This window comes from Aythya marila, assembly GCF_965140915.1.
Source record: "Aythya marila genome assembly, contig: HAP1_HAP1_SCAFFOLD_158, whole genome shotgun sequence".
Lineage (NCBI taxonomy): Eukaryota > Metazoa > Chordata > Aves > Anseriformes > Anatidae > Aythya > Aythya marila.
Window position 1 is genome coordinate 501,946 of NW_028136675.1, and position 14,947 is coordinate 516,892.

The 14,947-nt window shown below is 50.2% G+C and overlaps 2 protein-coding genes across 2 annotated transcripts in view; one reads left to right on the forward strand and one right to left on the reverse strand.

Moving 5' to 3' along the window:
• The window catches only part of LOC309891560 (antigen WC1.1-like), a gene marked incomplete at both ends in the record, with an annotated part of 315,844 nt that overhangs the window by 119,531 nt on the left and 181,366 nt on the right, over positions 1-14,947 (reverse strand). The window lies entirely within an intron of this gene.
• Positions 3,012-3,837, forward strand: LOC309891626 (olfactory receptor 14A16-like; the record flags this gene model as incomplete). The annotated part of the gene is made up of 1 exon (XM_082785972.1): positions 3,012-3,837. The coding sequence occupies one exon, from the start codon at positions 3,012-3,014 to the stop codon at positions 3,807-3,809; it is 798 nt and encodes a 265-aa protein (XP_082642098.1). The 3' UTR covers positions 3,810-3,837.

The window sequence follows — 14,947 nt, forward strand, 5'->3', positions numbered from 1 at the left end:
CCTGGGCTACATCAACAGAAGCATAGCCAGCAGGGCAGGGGAGGGGATTCTCCCCCTCTACTCTGCTCTCACGAGACCCCACACAGAATACTTTGTTAGCTCTGGGGCTCCCAGGACAAGAAGGAAGTGGGAATATTAGAACAAGTCCAGAGGAGGGCCACAAAGATGATCACAGGGCTCAAGGTCCTCTCCTATGAAGGCAGGCTGAGAATTGTGTTTTTTCAGCTTGCAGAAGAGAAGGCCCTGAGGAGACCTTCTAGCAGCCTTCCAATACCTAAAGGGGGCTGTCCTGGTTTCAGTTAGGACAGAGTTGGTTTTCTTCCTAGTAGCTGGTGGAATGCTGTCTTTTGGCTTGGGATGAGAGGAGTGCTGATAACATGTTGATGTTATAATTGTTGCAGAGCAATGCTTACACCAAGCCAAGGATGTTTCAGCTTCTCACCTTCCAAGAGGCCAAAGACTGCTCTCCCGAAGACCAGAGTTGTGAGCTTGCTATTTGCCAGCTGTGCTGCCCTCCTGCAGGATCAACTCCACCATGGTCCCTGCAGGGAACATTGTGGAACATCAGCCCCGAGATCCCTTTCTGCAGAGTTATGCTCCATCCACTTGTCCCTCAGTCTATATGTATATTCAGGAATACACGGCCTGATGTACAGAATCTGGCACTAGTTCTTGTTGAATTTTATATTGTAGGCGACTGACCAATGTTCCAATCTATCAAGATGTCTCTGTAACGCCCCTCTACACTCAACTCAATTGACTAAGCCTACTAATATAGTAGATGTAGGGCAGTCTACTCATGTGCCTAAGCTTTCAAACACCTTTTAGAAAGTACTGTCTCTAAATTACCGCTTCTCCATTAATCTACTCCCACTTTTGGGAATGAGAGAGATATGTTAAAGGGGAGGTTTATATTATTTAGCTAAATGACAAGGGACAGCTTCCAGGTTAGTGACAAGGCACAAAGGGAGGCCACATTTTTAGGCAGTCTACACTGAAAAAACTCTAATACCTACATTCCCAGTCTCTGAAGTCCTAACTTAAAGGATTACTGCTTAGTCGGACATCCTCGGGCACCTCAAATGTCAAATGGCATTTGCATTTGAACAACTCACTGTTCTTCTCTATCTCCTTTAATTACCGTGGGAGCTTAGCCTAGAGTATTTTGTACATATCTGAACAGAGGTGAGAGAAATCCCATATCATGTGGGTTTGTGGCTGATATGGAAGGTTCTGGGCCCCATTACAGGCCTAGGACATCAAACTCAGAATGAGATGCATCAGTTGACTCCCTGTGATCACTTCCCTCAGCTTGGGAAAATGTGATCCCTGCCAGTCACATTCTGGGTGTCCTGCCTAAAAGTGGAAGATGACAAGGGAATTCTTTGATGAAACTTCTCCTGCTACAAGAAATGACACTGCTGGAAGTAAGTATCTCTCCTCAGCTGTGGGAGGGAACATCAGGGATTGCTTCAGCCTGTTTCAATGTTGATAACCCTAGAGACCCAGGGATATCTCAAGGGACACAAGACAGGGCAGAGACAGTGAGGCCCTGGGCTGAAGCTGTGCTGCTGAGCTGGGTTGGGCTCTTGGGCCCAAGGGGAGCTCCTGGCAAGCGGGCAGCACTGCAGAGAGACAGCTCTGCCCAGGAGCAGATCCTCTGCACAGCACAGCAGGGCTGGGGGCACTGCCTGCAGGGGACAAGGACAACTTAGAGAAGGGAGGGAGATGTTAAAGGCAGTGTGGAGTGGGGGATGCTGAGAGCTCACAGTAGGAGAAATCTTCACAGCCCTGAACAGGGTAAGTCTGTGGCTGCAGGGCAGCACAGCTGTTGTTCCTGATGCCATCTCCAGATTTGCTGGCAAATCCCACAGTCTACGGGAGCTTTCAGGAGCACTCTGCTTTCTCTATGGTAGAGAAGAATGACAAGGTCCAGAGCAGGGATTCTCTGCCGTAAATAACAGAGGGACAGGACATGAGGGTTCCTTCTAGAGGGGCTGGCTGTCGGCTGTGCAGCCGTTGTGCAGGCAGGGGTGTCCAGGGCTGTGGTGCAGAGTAGAGTCCCTGCAGTGCCCCAGGGGCTGTGTGCCGGGGCAGGGCCTCTGCTGCCTGCCAGGCTCAGCACTCAGCCTGCTTGGGGAGCTGCCCAGGGTGCTGTGGGGAGAAGCTGAGGGTAGAAGGGAAGGAAGGAGCTGTGACAGGGCAGGGCAGGGTCCTGCTGCTGCCCAGAGGCTGCTCCCTAGATCAGGCTGCTCACATTTCCACAGCAGCCCCATTGCATGTCTGGGGGAGATTCTTCACAGGGAAGACCAATGTCTGCTGTATCTGAAGGGAAGGCACTCTGTGAAGTTTCTGCTTTCACTTTTCTGTTTTGAAGGGCAGCTAGGGGGATGGTAATAGAGTTGTCAGGTTTGAATGAATGACTGAAGATCAGAGAACATTACACTGAAAGGTCTGTCGGTCTTTGAGGAAACTCACAATTTTGTTCTACACCCTTTCACCTAGAGAGCACCAAAACCACTGTCACTGTTTCTTGAAAGATTGTTGGATATCCTGCTCAGGATCTGCAAATAGGGAAATACCTCTGGCCAGTGTGCACCTGAGATCCATATCTGGTGCTCTTTACCAGATGCTGTAAAGTAGTACTGACTTCTGATCTCACAGAGGATCTGCCTGATCCCTGACACCCTTAGACAGAAAAAAACATGGCTCACAGGGAAGAAGCAGAGTGTCTTGCTGTGGAGGGTTCTGTGAAATATGTTAGAGGTTTTGGTCACAGAAGTCTACCTAACTTGTGTCTGTCTTTTCCACCATGGACAGCCAGCCATGCCCTGAGACTGCAAATGTCCAACAGGAGCTTCCCCAACGAGTTTCTCCTCCTGCCATTTGCAGACACAAGTGAGCTGCAGCTCCTGCACTTCGGGTTCTTCCTGGGAATCTACCTGGCTGCCCTCCTGGGCAATGGCCTCATCCTCACTGCTGTAGCCTGCAACCACCGCCTCCACACCCCCATGTACTTCTTCCTCTTCAATCTTGCCCTCCTTGACCTGGGCACTATTACCACCACTGTCCCCAAAGCCATGGCTAATTCCCTGTGGGACACCAGGGCCATTTCGTACTTGGGTTGTGCTACCCAGATTTTTATGTTTGCTCTCTTCGTCGCAGCAGAGTTTTCTTTCCTCACCATCATGTCCTGTGACCGCTATGTTGCCATCTGCAAACCCCTGCACTATGAGACAATAATGGACAGCAGAACTTGTGTCAACATGGCAGCAACTGCCTGGGGCAGTGGTTTTCTCAATGCTGTGCTGCACACTGCCAATACCTTTTCCCTTCCCCTCTGCCAAGGCAATGCCCTGGACCAATTCTTCTGTGAAATTCCCCAGATCCTCAAGCTCTCCTGCTCACATGCCTACCTCAGAGAACTTGGTCTTGTTGTGGTTACTTTATGTTTACTCTTTTTGTGCTTTGTTTTCATTGTGCTGTCCTATGTGCAGATCTTCAAGACTGTGCTGAGGATCCCCTCACAGCAGGGACGGCACAAAGCCTTTTCCACGTGCCTCCCTCACCTGGCTGTGGTCTCCCTCTTTATCAGCACTGGCACGTTTGCCTACCTGAAGCCCTCCTCCATGTCCTCCTCCTCCTTGAATCTTATGCTGGCAGTTCTGTACTCGGTGGTGCCTCCAGCAGTGAACCCCCTCATCTACAGCATGAGAAACCAGGAACTTAAGGATGCAGTTAGGAAAATGATGACAGAATGTTTCTCGGAGGCATTAATCTTCCTGTTTTCATCTACATATCACTCATAACATAACTTGTTACAAGCCCTGATTTTCTACTTTTAATTTTATTTTTATTTATTTTGTTTTTATTATTTTTATTTTGTTTTTATTTGTTATTTCTTTGCTTCAGTTGTCATAGTGTTTTACACAAAGATATGACATTATTCATTCCCTTCTACAGGCAAAGAAGAGCTCTGCTACACTAGGTAATACAGCAGCCATAGAGAAAGGAGCCTGGTGAATTATTTGCCATTCCTCTGTTGAAATCGGTGGATCTAGTGAATCACCCCAAAAGACTCTGGAAATGGTGTGAACTCTATGATCCATGTGATCCGTGGATTCTGTGATTCTTGTGAATCCCTTCCAACTCAGGATATTCCACGTGTGGAGAGTAGTTAGACTTGTTTGTGTCACTGATAGGCACCAACACAGGACAAAAGGGGAGTTGAACAGCTTGTTCCTGCTTTCTCTTGTATAAACTTAAAGATGGTGTTTCACAATCTTGGTGTGAGAGACAGCTGAAGGAGGGAGTGTTCTAGTGGCAAGACAACCCTGTTTGGTGACAGAACAAAATATTGGCAGCTATAATGTCTAGAGTGAAAGCTTTTGCATGATTATTTGTAAAATGAATATTGATGTTAAGATCTCTGAATATGATAATGAGCTCAATGAAGTACATGATAAACATATGTGGCTATAGTAGTCAACTCTGCACCAAATCATGCTAAAGGTCACTTCTCAGGTGGTGAGGGGATGGCAGGGTGGGGGGGTGATGGTAACAGATAACAGTAGGATATGAAAGAGTGTTGGTGATAGGAGCATAATTTAGAGATAGGGAAAAAAGGAGTAAGAGTGAGGAAAAAGAAGGGGGGGGGGGGGGGGGAGGAGGAAGAACCTGGGGACCTTGTCCTGGTTTCAGTTAGGACAGAGTCAATTTTCTTCCTAGTAGCTGGTAGAATGCTATGTTTTGGCTTAGGATGAGAAGAGTGCTAATAACACCCTGACGTTTTAATTGTTGCAGAGCAGTGCTTACACCAAGCCAAGGACGTCTCAGCTTCTTGCTCTGTCCTGCCAACGGGCAGGCTGGGGGTGCAGCAAGAGTTGGGAGGGGACAGACCCAGGACAGGTGACCCAAACTAGCCAAAGGGGTATTCCATACCATCTGACATCATGCTAAACACTATATAGGGGTGGCTAGCCGGGGGAGGGTGGCCAGACTGCTCGGGGTTAGGCTGGGCATCGGTCAGCAGGTGGTGAGCAATTGCATTATGCATCACTTGTTTGTACACATTATTAGTAGTAGTACTATTATCATCATTATTGTTATTATTATTGTTATTGTTATTATAGTTATTATTATTATTGTTATGATTATTTTCCTGTCTTAATAAACTGTCTTTATCTCAACTCACGGGCTTCACTTTCCCGTGTCTCTCCCCCATCCCAGAGAGGGAGAGGGGAGGGTGAGTGAACAGCTGTGTGGTGTTTAGCTGCTGGCCGGGTTAAACCACAACAGTCTTTTTGGTGCCCAATGTGGGGCAAGAAGGGTTGAGATAACGGCAGATCTGACCAGAGTGTGTTAAATTAAAATTGGTATAAGTATTAGACCTGCTTAATAGTCACTTGTCATAATGCTGATTGCTTTAATCTCAACTCTGCTGCACCTGCTTTCCAAATTGAGTATTATAGTACATTATTTTCCGTATTTGCTCTCTGTCATGTTGTTTATCCTCTCCGGGCCCTGGTTTAAGATCATTATGGTACTGTGCATTGTAACAGTGGCTTATGAGACGATGAAATATCTGGTCATGACTCTAACTTGGTATTTGTACTCAGCAAAGTCATCGACTCTATACTTTGGAAATCATATCTCGGAAACTATTAGCAATCATACCTATTGTTTTTTTCCATTAGGGAGTCAATCTGTGGAGGGGAAAGGGGAAGATATTTTTTCTCACTCGTTCACTCTCCCTTTCTCCTTCACCACCCCCCTTTTCCTCCTTGATCACTCTCCCTTTCTCCTTCACCACCCTCTTATCCTCCGAGCTTGTTACAATAGCTCTCCAAGATATTGAATATCCTTGGGATACTTAGACCATCATGGTCTTGTTGTTATGCCTCCTGAATGTGCTTCAGGTTTTGCTTAAATTTAAACAACTACTTAGGAATCTCATCCAGAGATCTGCCCGGAGGCTGTATAGTTGTGAGTGGCAGGGAGTATGGGAGGATATGGGCAGGCATTTAGAGCAGTGGACACCTCCAGTGTTTTGGAAATTCACCCCTGAACAACTGCAAAATCCTCAAAAACTGGTAGAATGCTTGAAGAAAAAGGTGTCATGACTATGGCAGTTCCAAAGTGACACAAATCATTGTAACATGCTGGGGCCTGACTCATGCCTATCGAGCTGCAAATGGTATTACTATCAACTCAGTGACAGACCCTATGGCCACTCCAAGTCCTGTGAAAGATCCAATGGCCACTGTGACCCCTACGATGGACTCTGCAGCCACTCTAGCTCCAGTTCCTGCAAACGCTCCAGTTCCTGCAGCCACTCCAGTTCCAGTTCCTGCAGCTGCTCCAGCTCCTGTGGCTGGGTCAGAGAAACAAGCTGTAGCAGTGCAAGTTGCCCCTGTAGAGGAGGTGAAAAAATGGTATAGGGATTCAGGTCGTTTAGAACGCAGAGAGTCTTCTGCCAAATTTAGGTATAGAGACGACGATGCTGGGCCATCAGGGATTCAGGAGGAGGAACATGAGGATGCTGAAAAATCAACAGTAACTACCCAAAAGCTATACCAGCGTGAGCTATGAGATGTACGAAAAGATTTTGGTTGTTGCATAGGTGAGCAGCTTGTCACCTGGCTACTCCAGTGCTGGGACACTGGAGCCAATTGTGTGGAATTAGACGGCAGGGAAGCCAGGTGGCTGGGATCCGTTGCTAGAGACGCAGGCATTGACAAAGCAATTGCAGATGGAGCACAATCTCACAACCTCTGGAGGCATCTCCTCTCAGCTGTGAGGGAAAGATATCCCTTCCAAGAAGAACCTGTATGTTTACCAGGCAAGTGGACCACTATGGAGAAGGGAATCCAGTACCTGAGGGAATGAGCCATACGGGAGGTGATTTATGAGGACCCAGACCTCAGACAAACATCCACAGATCCAGATGAAGTCAGGTGTACACGACCCATGTGGCGGAAGTTTGTATGGAGTGCACCATCATCATATGCCAGCTCATTGGTGTCGTGGTTCTGCTCGAGTGGGCAGCTGAGCTCCACCACAGCCGCTCTCTCACTCCCCCTCCTCAAAGAGGAATGGGGATAAAATATGTGAAAAGGGCTCAAGGGTTGAGATTAGGACGAGAAAATCACACAATAATTATTGTAACGGGCAAAACAGACTCAGCATAAGAAGATAGTAAGATTTATTGCTCATTACTAACGAGCTAGAGAAGTGAGAAACATAGGAAAGAAACCAAAAGCACCTTCCCCCCCCCATCCACCCTCTTCCACCTCCTCCCCCCGAGCGGCGCAGGGGAACAGGCAAATGGGGGTTATGGTCAGTCTACAGCACTTCTTCTCTGCCGCTCCTTCTCGGTCACTCTCATCCCCTGTGCTGTGGGGTCCCACCCACGGGATGCAGTCCTTGATGAACTGATCCGGCGTGGGCTTCCCATAGGCAGCAGCTCTTCCAGAACTGCTCCAGATATGGGTCCGTACCACGGGGTCCATCCCTCAGGAGAAAACTGCTCCAACCTGGCTCCCCTACGGGCAGCAGCTCCTGCCAGGTCACCTGCTCCTGCGTGGTCTCCTCTCCATGGGCTACAGGTCCGGTCCGGAATCTGCTCCGGCAGGGGTCTTCCACAGGCAGCAGCTTCTGTTGGTGCAGGGTCACCTGCTCCGCCGTGGTCTCCTCCATGGGCTGCAGTGTGGAACCCTGCTCCACCGTGGTACTCCATGGGCTGCAGGGGGACAGCCTGCTTCACAATGGGCCTCACCACAGGCCACAGGGGACTTCTGCTCCGGCGTCTGGAGCACCTCTCTCCCTCCTTCTTCACTGACCTTGGCACCTGCAAGGCTGTTTTCTCACTCCCTTCACTCTCCCGGCTGCTGTGTGGCGCAGCGTTTTTTTCCCTGTCTTAAATATGCTCTCACAGAGGCGCAAAACAACATCGCTTATTGGCTCAGCTCTGGAAAACAATGGGGCCCTTGCCAAACATGGGGCAGCTTCTAGATCTTTCTCGCAGAAACCACACCTATGGCCCCCTGCTACCAAAACCTTGCCACGTAAACCCACTACAATTGGCAATAATGGCCTGGAAAGACGATGAGGAACCTACAGTGGATAAAGTGGCTAAACAACTCTGGCAGTACGAAGAAAGTCCTCTTCCTTACAGGCCTGTGTTTCAGCTGTGGAGAAACTTTCAGAATAATTCAACCAACTTAAAGAGAATTTATCTTTCTCCCCACCTAAACAAACCAGTGTCCACCAACTAAAAGAGAATACGTTGGAGAAACTTTCTGAAAAGGTCCACCAACTTGAAGAGAGTTTATTTTCTTCCCCACCTGTACAAAGCAGTGTCTCAGCTATCAGGAGTAAGCATTCATCCACACAAGGAAGACAATATGGTGGGTACACACCCCGTGCCACACTGTGGTTTTACCTACGTGACCATGGAGAGGACATGAGAAAATGGGATGGAAAATCTTCCTTGACCCTGGAGGCACGGGTATGGGAGTTGCAAAAGAAAACAATTGAAAAAAAGAGTTTCTCTGAAAAATTTGCTGCTCCAATTTCCAGCAGGCAGTCCTTTAGACGCAGAAACAGAGATTCTGACTAGGATTAGAGGGGCACTGCCTCCAGCCAGGGGGAGAAGAGGGACAACTGAGTTTATTGGACTGTGTGGATTTGGTGGCCTGGCATGTCAGACGCACAGAAGTATAAGGCTTTAGTAGATAACAGTGCACAGTGTACTATAATACCATCAAGCTATTAAGGGCCAGAACCCATCTGCATTTATGGGGTGATGGGGGGATCCCAGCAGTTAACTATATTGGAGGCTGAAGTGAGTCTGACTGGGAATGAGTATCAAAAACATCATATTGTGACTGGCTCAGATGCTCCGTGCATCCTTGGCATAGACTATCTCAGGAGAGGATATTGCAAGGACCCAAAAGGGCTTTTGGCATAGCTGTCTTAGAGACAGAGGACATTAAACAGTTGTCTACCTTGCCTGGTCTCTCAGAGGACCCTTCTGTTGTGGGGATGCTGAGGGTCGAAGAACAGCAAGTGCTAATTGCTACCACAACTGTGCACTGGCAGCAATATCGCACCAACCAAGACTCCCTGATTCCCATCCATAAGCTAATTCATCAATTGGAGAGCCAAGGAGTGATCAGCAAGACTCATTCACCTTTTAATAGTCCCATATAGCCAGTGCGAAAGTCTAATGGCGAGTGGAGACTAACGGTGGACTATCGTGGCCTGAACAAACTCACGCCACCACTGAGTGCTGCAGTGCCAGACATGCTGGAACTCCAGTACAAACTGGAATCAAAAGCAGCCAAGGGGTATGCTGCAATTGATATCGCTAATGCATTTTATTCCATCCCTTTAGCAGCAGAGTCCAGGCCAGTTTCCTTTCACTTGTCCAATACACCTGGAGTTGGCTACCCCAGGGGTGGAAACACAGCCCTACCATTTGCCATGGACTGATCCAGTCTGCACTAGAGCAGGGGGAAGCTCCTGAACACCTGCAGTACATCAATGACATTATTGTGTGGGGTGACACAACAGAGGAAGTTTTCGAGAAAGGGAAGAAAATAGTCCAAATCCTTCTGAAAGCCGGAAAATAAAGTCAAAGGACCTGCACGAGAGATACAGTTTTTAGGAATAAAATGGCAAGATGGACGTCGTCAAATCCCAATGGATGTGATCAACAAAATAACAGCTATGTCTCCACCAACTAACAAAAAATAAACACAGACTTTCCTAGGTGTTGTGGGGTTTTGGAGAATACACATCCCAAATTACAGTCTGATTGTAAACCCGCTCTACCAAGTAACCCGTAAGAAGAATGAGTTTGAATGGGGCCCTGAACAACGACAAGCCTTTGAATAAATCAAGCAGGAAATAGTCCATGCAGTAGCCCTTGGGCCAGTTCGAACGGGACCAGATGTAAAGAATGTGCTCTACACTGCAGCCGGGGAGAACGGCCCCACCTGGAGCCTCTGGCAGAAAGAACCTGGGGAAACTCGAGGTTGGCCCCTGGGGTTTTGGAGTCGGGGATACAGAGGATCTGAGGCCCGCTATACTTCAACTGAAAAGGAGATGTTGGCAGCATATGAAGGAGTTCGATCTGCTTCAGAGGTGGTCGGTACTGAAGCGCAGCTCCTCCTAGCACCCCGATTGCCAGTACTAGGCTGGATGTTCAAGGCAAGGGTCTCTTCTACGCATCATGCAACTGATGCTACATGGAGCAAGTGGGTTGCACTGATTACTCAGCGGGCTCCAATAGGAAACCCCAGTCGCCCAGGAATATTGGAAGTGATTATGGACTGGCCAGAAGGCAAATACTTTGGGATATCATCAGAGGAGGAGGTGGGTCGTGCTGAAGAAGCCCCACTGTACAACCAGTTACCAGAGAATGAAAAGAAATATGCCCTGTTCACTGATGGGTCCTATCGTATTGTGGGGAAGCATCGGAGATGGAAGGCTGCTGCATGGAGTCCTACACAGCGAGTTGCAGAAGCTGCTGAGGGAGAAGGTGAATCGAGTCAGTTTGCAGAAGTGAAGGCCATTCAGCTGGCTTTAGACATTGCTGAATGAGAAAAATGGCCAGTTCTCTATCTCTACACTGATTCATGGATGGTAGCAAATGCCCTGTGGGGATGGTTACAGCAATGGAAGCAAAACGACTGGTAGCGTAGGGACAAACCCATCTGGGCTGCTGCATCGTGGCAAGATATTGCTGCTCGGGTAGAGAACCTGGCTGTGAAAGTACGTCACATAGATGCTCATGTGCCCAAGAATCGGGCTACTGAAGAACATCAGAACAACCAGCAGGTGGATCAGGTTGCTAAGATTGAAGTAGCTCAGGTGGACCTGGATTGGCAGCATAAAGGCAAATTATTTATAGCCTGATGGGCCCATGACACCTCAGGCCATCAAGGTAGAGATCACAGAATCACAGAATTTTCTAGGTTGGAAGAGACCTCAAGGTCATCGAGTCCAACCTCCAACCTAACGCTAACAGCCCTCCACTAAACCATATCCCTAAGCTCTACATCTAAACGTCTTTTGAAGACTTCCAGGGATGGTGACTCCACCACTTCCCTGGGCAGCCTGTTCCAATGCCTCACAACCCTTTCAGTGAAGAAGTTCTTCCTAACATCTAACCTAAAACTCCCCTGGCTCAACTTAAGCCCATTCCCCCTCGTCCTGTCACCAGGCACGTGGGAGAACAGGCCAACCCCCACCTCGCTACAGCCTCCCTTGAGGTACCTAAAAAGAGCGATAAGGTCACCCCTGAGCCTCCTCTTCTCCAGGCTGAACAAGCCCAGCTCCCTCAGCCGCTCCTCGTAGGACTTGTTCTCCAGGCCCCTCACCAGCTTTGTCGCCCTTCTCTGCACCCGCTCAAGCACCTCCATGTCCTTCTTGTAGCGAGGGGCCCAAAACTGAACACAGTACTCGAGGTGCGGCCTCACCAGAGCCGAGTACAGGGGGACGATCACCTCCCTAGCCCTGCTGGTTACGCTGTTCCTGATACAAGCCAGGATGCCGTTGGCCTTCTTGGCCACCTGAGCACACTGCTGGCTCATATTCAGCCAACTATCCACCATCACTCCCAGGTCCTTCTCTGCCTGGCAGCTCTCCAACCACTCATCTCCCAGCCTGTAGCTCTGCCTGGGGTTATTGAGCCCCAGGTGCAGGACCCGGCACTTGGCCTTGTTAAACTTCATGCAGTTGACCTCAGCCCATCGGTGCAGCCTATCCAGATCCTCCTGCAGAGCTTTCCTACCCTCGAGCAGATCAACACACGCACCTAACTTGGTGTCATCTGCAAACTTACTGAGGGTGCACTCGATGCCCTCGTCCAGATCATCGATGAAGATATTAAAGAGGACCGGCCCCAGCACCGAGCCCTGGGGGACGCCACTAGTGACTGGCCTCCAACTGGACTTGGCTCCATTCACCACGACTCTTTGGGCCCGGCTATCCAGCCAGTTTCTAACCCAACGAAGCGTGCGCCAGTCCAAGCCAAGAGCAGCCAGTTTCTTGAGGAGAATGCTGTGGGAGACGGTGTCAAAAGCCTTGCTGAAGTCAAGGTAGACCACATCCACAGCCTTTCCCTCATCCACCCAGCGCGTCACTCTGTCATAGAAGGAGATCAGGTTCGTCAGGCATGACCTGCCTTTCATAAAGCCATGCTGACTAGGCCTGATCGCCTGCTTCCCCTGCAAGTGCTGCATGATGACTCTCAGGAGGATCTGCTCCATGAGCTTTCCTGGCACTGAGGTCAAACTGACAGGCCTGTAGTTTCCCGGGTCTGCCCTCCGGCCCTTCTTGTAGATGGGCGTCACGTTTGCTAGCCGCCAGTCGATTGGGACCTCCCCTGATAGCCAGGACTGTTGATAAATGATGGACAGTAGCTTGGCCAGCTCCTCTGCCAGTTCCCTCAGTACCCTTGGGTGGATCCCATCCGGCCCCATCGACTTGTGCACATCTAAGTGCTGTAGCAGGTCACCAACCAGTTCTTCATGGATAATGAGGGCCACTTCCTGCTCCCCATCCCCTTCCACCAGCTCAGGGTACTGAGTATCCAGAGAACATCCGGTATTGCCGCTAAAGACTGAGGCAAAGAAGGCATTGAGCACCTCCGCCTTATCCTCATCTCTTGTCACTAAGTTTCCCCCCGCATCCAGTAAAGGATGGAGATTCTCCTTACTCCTCCTTTTTGTGTTGATGTATTTATAGAAACGTTTTTTGTTATCTTTAACGGCAGTAGCCAGATTGAGCTCCAGATGAGCTTTGGCCTTCCTAATTTTGTCCCTGCACAGCCTTGCTACTTCTTTAAAGTCCTCCTTAGTGGCCTGCCCACTTTTCCAAAGATTATAAACCCTCTTTTTCCTCCTAAGATCAAGCCACAATTCTCTGTTGAGCCAGGCCGGTCTTCTTCCCCACCAGCTCGTCTTTGGGCACGTGGGGACAGACCGTTCCTGCGCCATTAAGACTTCCCTCTTGAAGAGCGCCCAGCCTTCCTGGACCCCTCTGCCCTTCAGAACCGCCTCCCAAGGGACTCTACCAACCAGTGTCCTGAGCAGCTCAAAGTCAGCCCTCCGAAAGTCCAATACAGCGGTTTTACTGGTCCCCTTCCTGGCCTCGCCAAGAATAGTGAACTCCACCATTTCGTGGTCACTCTGCCCAAGACAGCTCCCGATGATCACGTCCTCCACCAGTCTTTCTCTGTTTGTGAAGAGAAGGTCTAGCGGGGCACCACCCCTGGTAGGTTCACTAACCAGCTGCGTCAGGAAGCTATCTTCCACGCTCTCCAGAAACCTCCTAGACTGCTTTCTCAGGGCTGTGTTGTGCTTCCAGGATATGTCAGGGAAGTTGAAGTCCCCCACGAGTACAAGAGCTGATGATTTTGCAACCTCTGTCAGCTGCCTGTAGAATTCCTCATCCGTCTCCTCATCCTGGTTCGGCGGTCTGTAGCAGACCCCGACCAGGACACTAGCCTTGTTGTCCCTGCCAATCCTAACCCAAAGGGACTCGACCTTGTCATTCCCAACCTCGAGTTCTACAACCTCGAAAGACTCTCTAATATAGAGAGCCACACCACCACCCCTTCTATGCTGCCTGTCCCTTCTATAGAGCTTATAGCCAGGCATTGCAGCACTCCAGTCATGAGACTGGTCCCACCACGTCTCCGTGATGGCAACCAAGTCGTAGCCTGCCTGCCGCACGATGGCTTCCAGCTCCTCCTGTTTGTTACCCATGCTGCGTGCATTGGTGTAGATGCACTTCAGCTGGGCCATTGCCTTATCCTCCGGCCTTGCCATTGTTCCCCCTGGCACAGCCCCAACAATGCTAGCCTCAGCCCCATCCCCCTTCCTACCTAGTTTAAAGCCCTCTCAATGAGCCCTGCCAGTTCCTGGCCCAGGATCCTTTTTCCCCTAAAAGATAGGGACCCGTCTGCGGCCATCAGGCCAGGTGCTGAGTAAAGTGCCCCATGATCAAAAAACCCAAGATTTCTGCGTTGGCACCAGCCCCGGAGCCACGTGTTTAACAGGTGGGCTTTCCGTGTCCTCTCTGAACCCCTCCCTGCCACCATAGGGATGGACGAAAACACCACCTGCACTCCCGCTCCATCCACTAACCGACCCAGTCCCCTAAAGTCCCTTTTGATAGCCTTGAGGCTTCTCTCTTCGATGTTATCACTGCCCGCCTGGACTATCAAAAGGGGGTAATAGTCAGAGGGGCGTACCAGGTTAGGAAGCTTCCTGGCAACGTCCCTGACCCTGGCCCCAGGGAGACAGCAGACTTCCCTACGGGTAGGGTCAGGCCGACAAATAGGGCCCTCTGTTCCCCTAAGAATCGAGTCACCAACAACAATAACCCTCCTGTCTGTCTTGGTGGAGGCAGTCCTGAGGCGCGGAGTCGACCTCCTCGCCCCAGGCATCCTCCTGGGAACATTTGCTACCTCTTCCTCACACACCGGCCTCTCAATCTCTAGGGCCTCAAACCTGTTGTGTAAGGGCACCTGGGAAGGTGGGGCCGGAAGGGGAGAGCATCGCCTGCGATGTCGAGCAGGGACCTGTTTCCATTCCTCCTCAGCTCCCAGATCCCCTCCCTCTGCCCGACGGGGACAGGGCGGGGGGTCCGCCCCCATTTGAGGAGTCTCACCTCGGCACCTCCCCTTGAGGCCCTGCAGGGAGTTACTCCAGAAGTCTATCTCCCGCTCGCACTCCCTGATGGCCCTCAACCTCTCCACCTCCTCCTTGAGCTCCGCCACCATGCGGACCAGATCATCCACCTGCTCGCACCTCACGCACGCAGTTTCTCTGCCTCCCGCCGAAGGCAGCAACAGGCTCTGACACTCCTTGCATCCGGTGACCTGAACTGCGGCATTTTTTAACGGGTAGTCGGTCTGCGTGTGTACCGACTT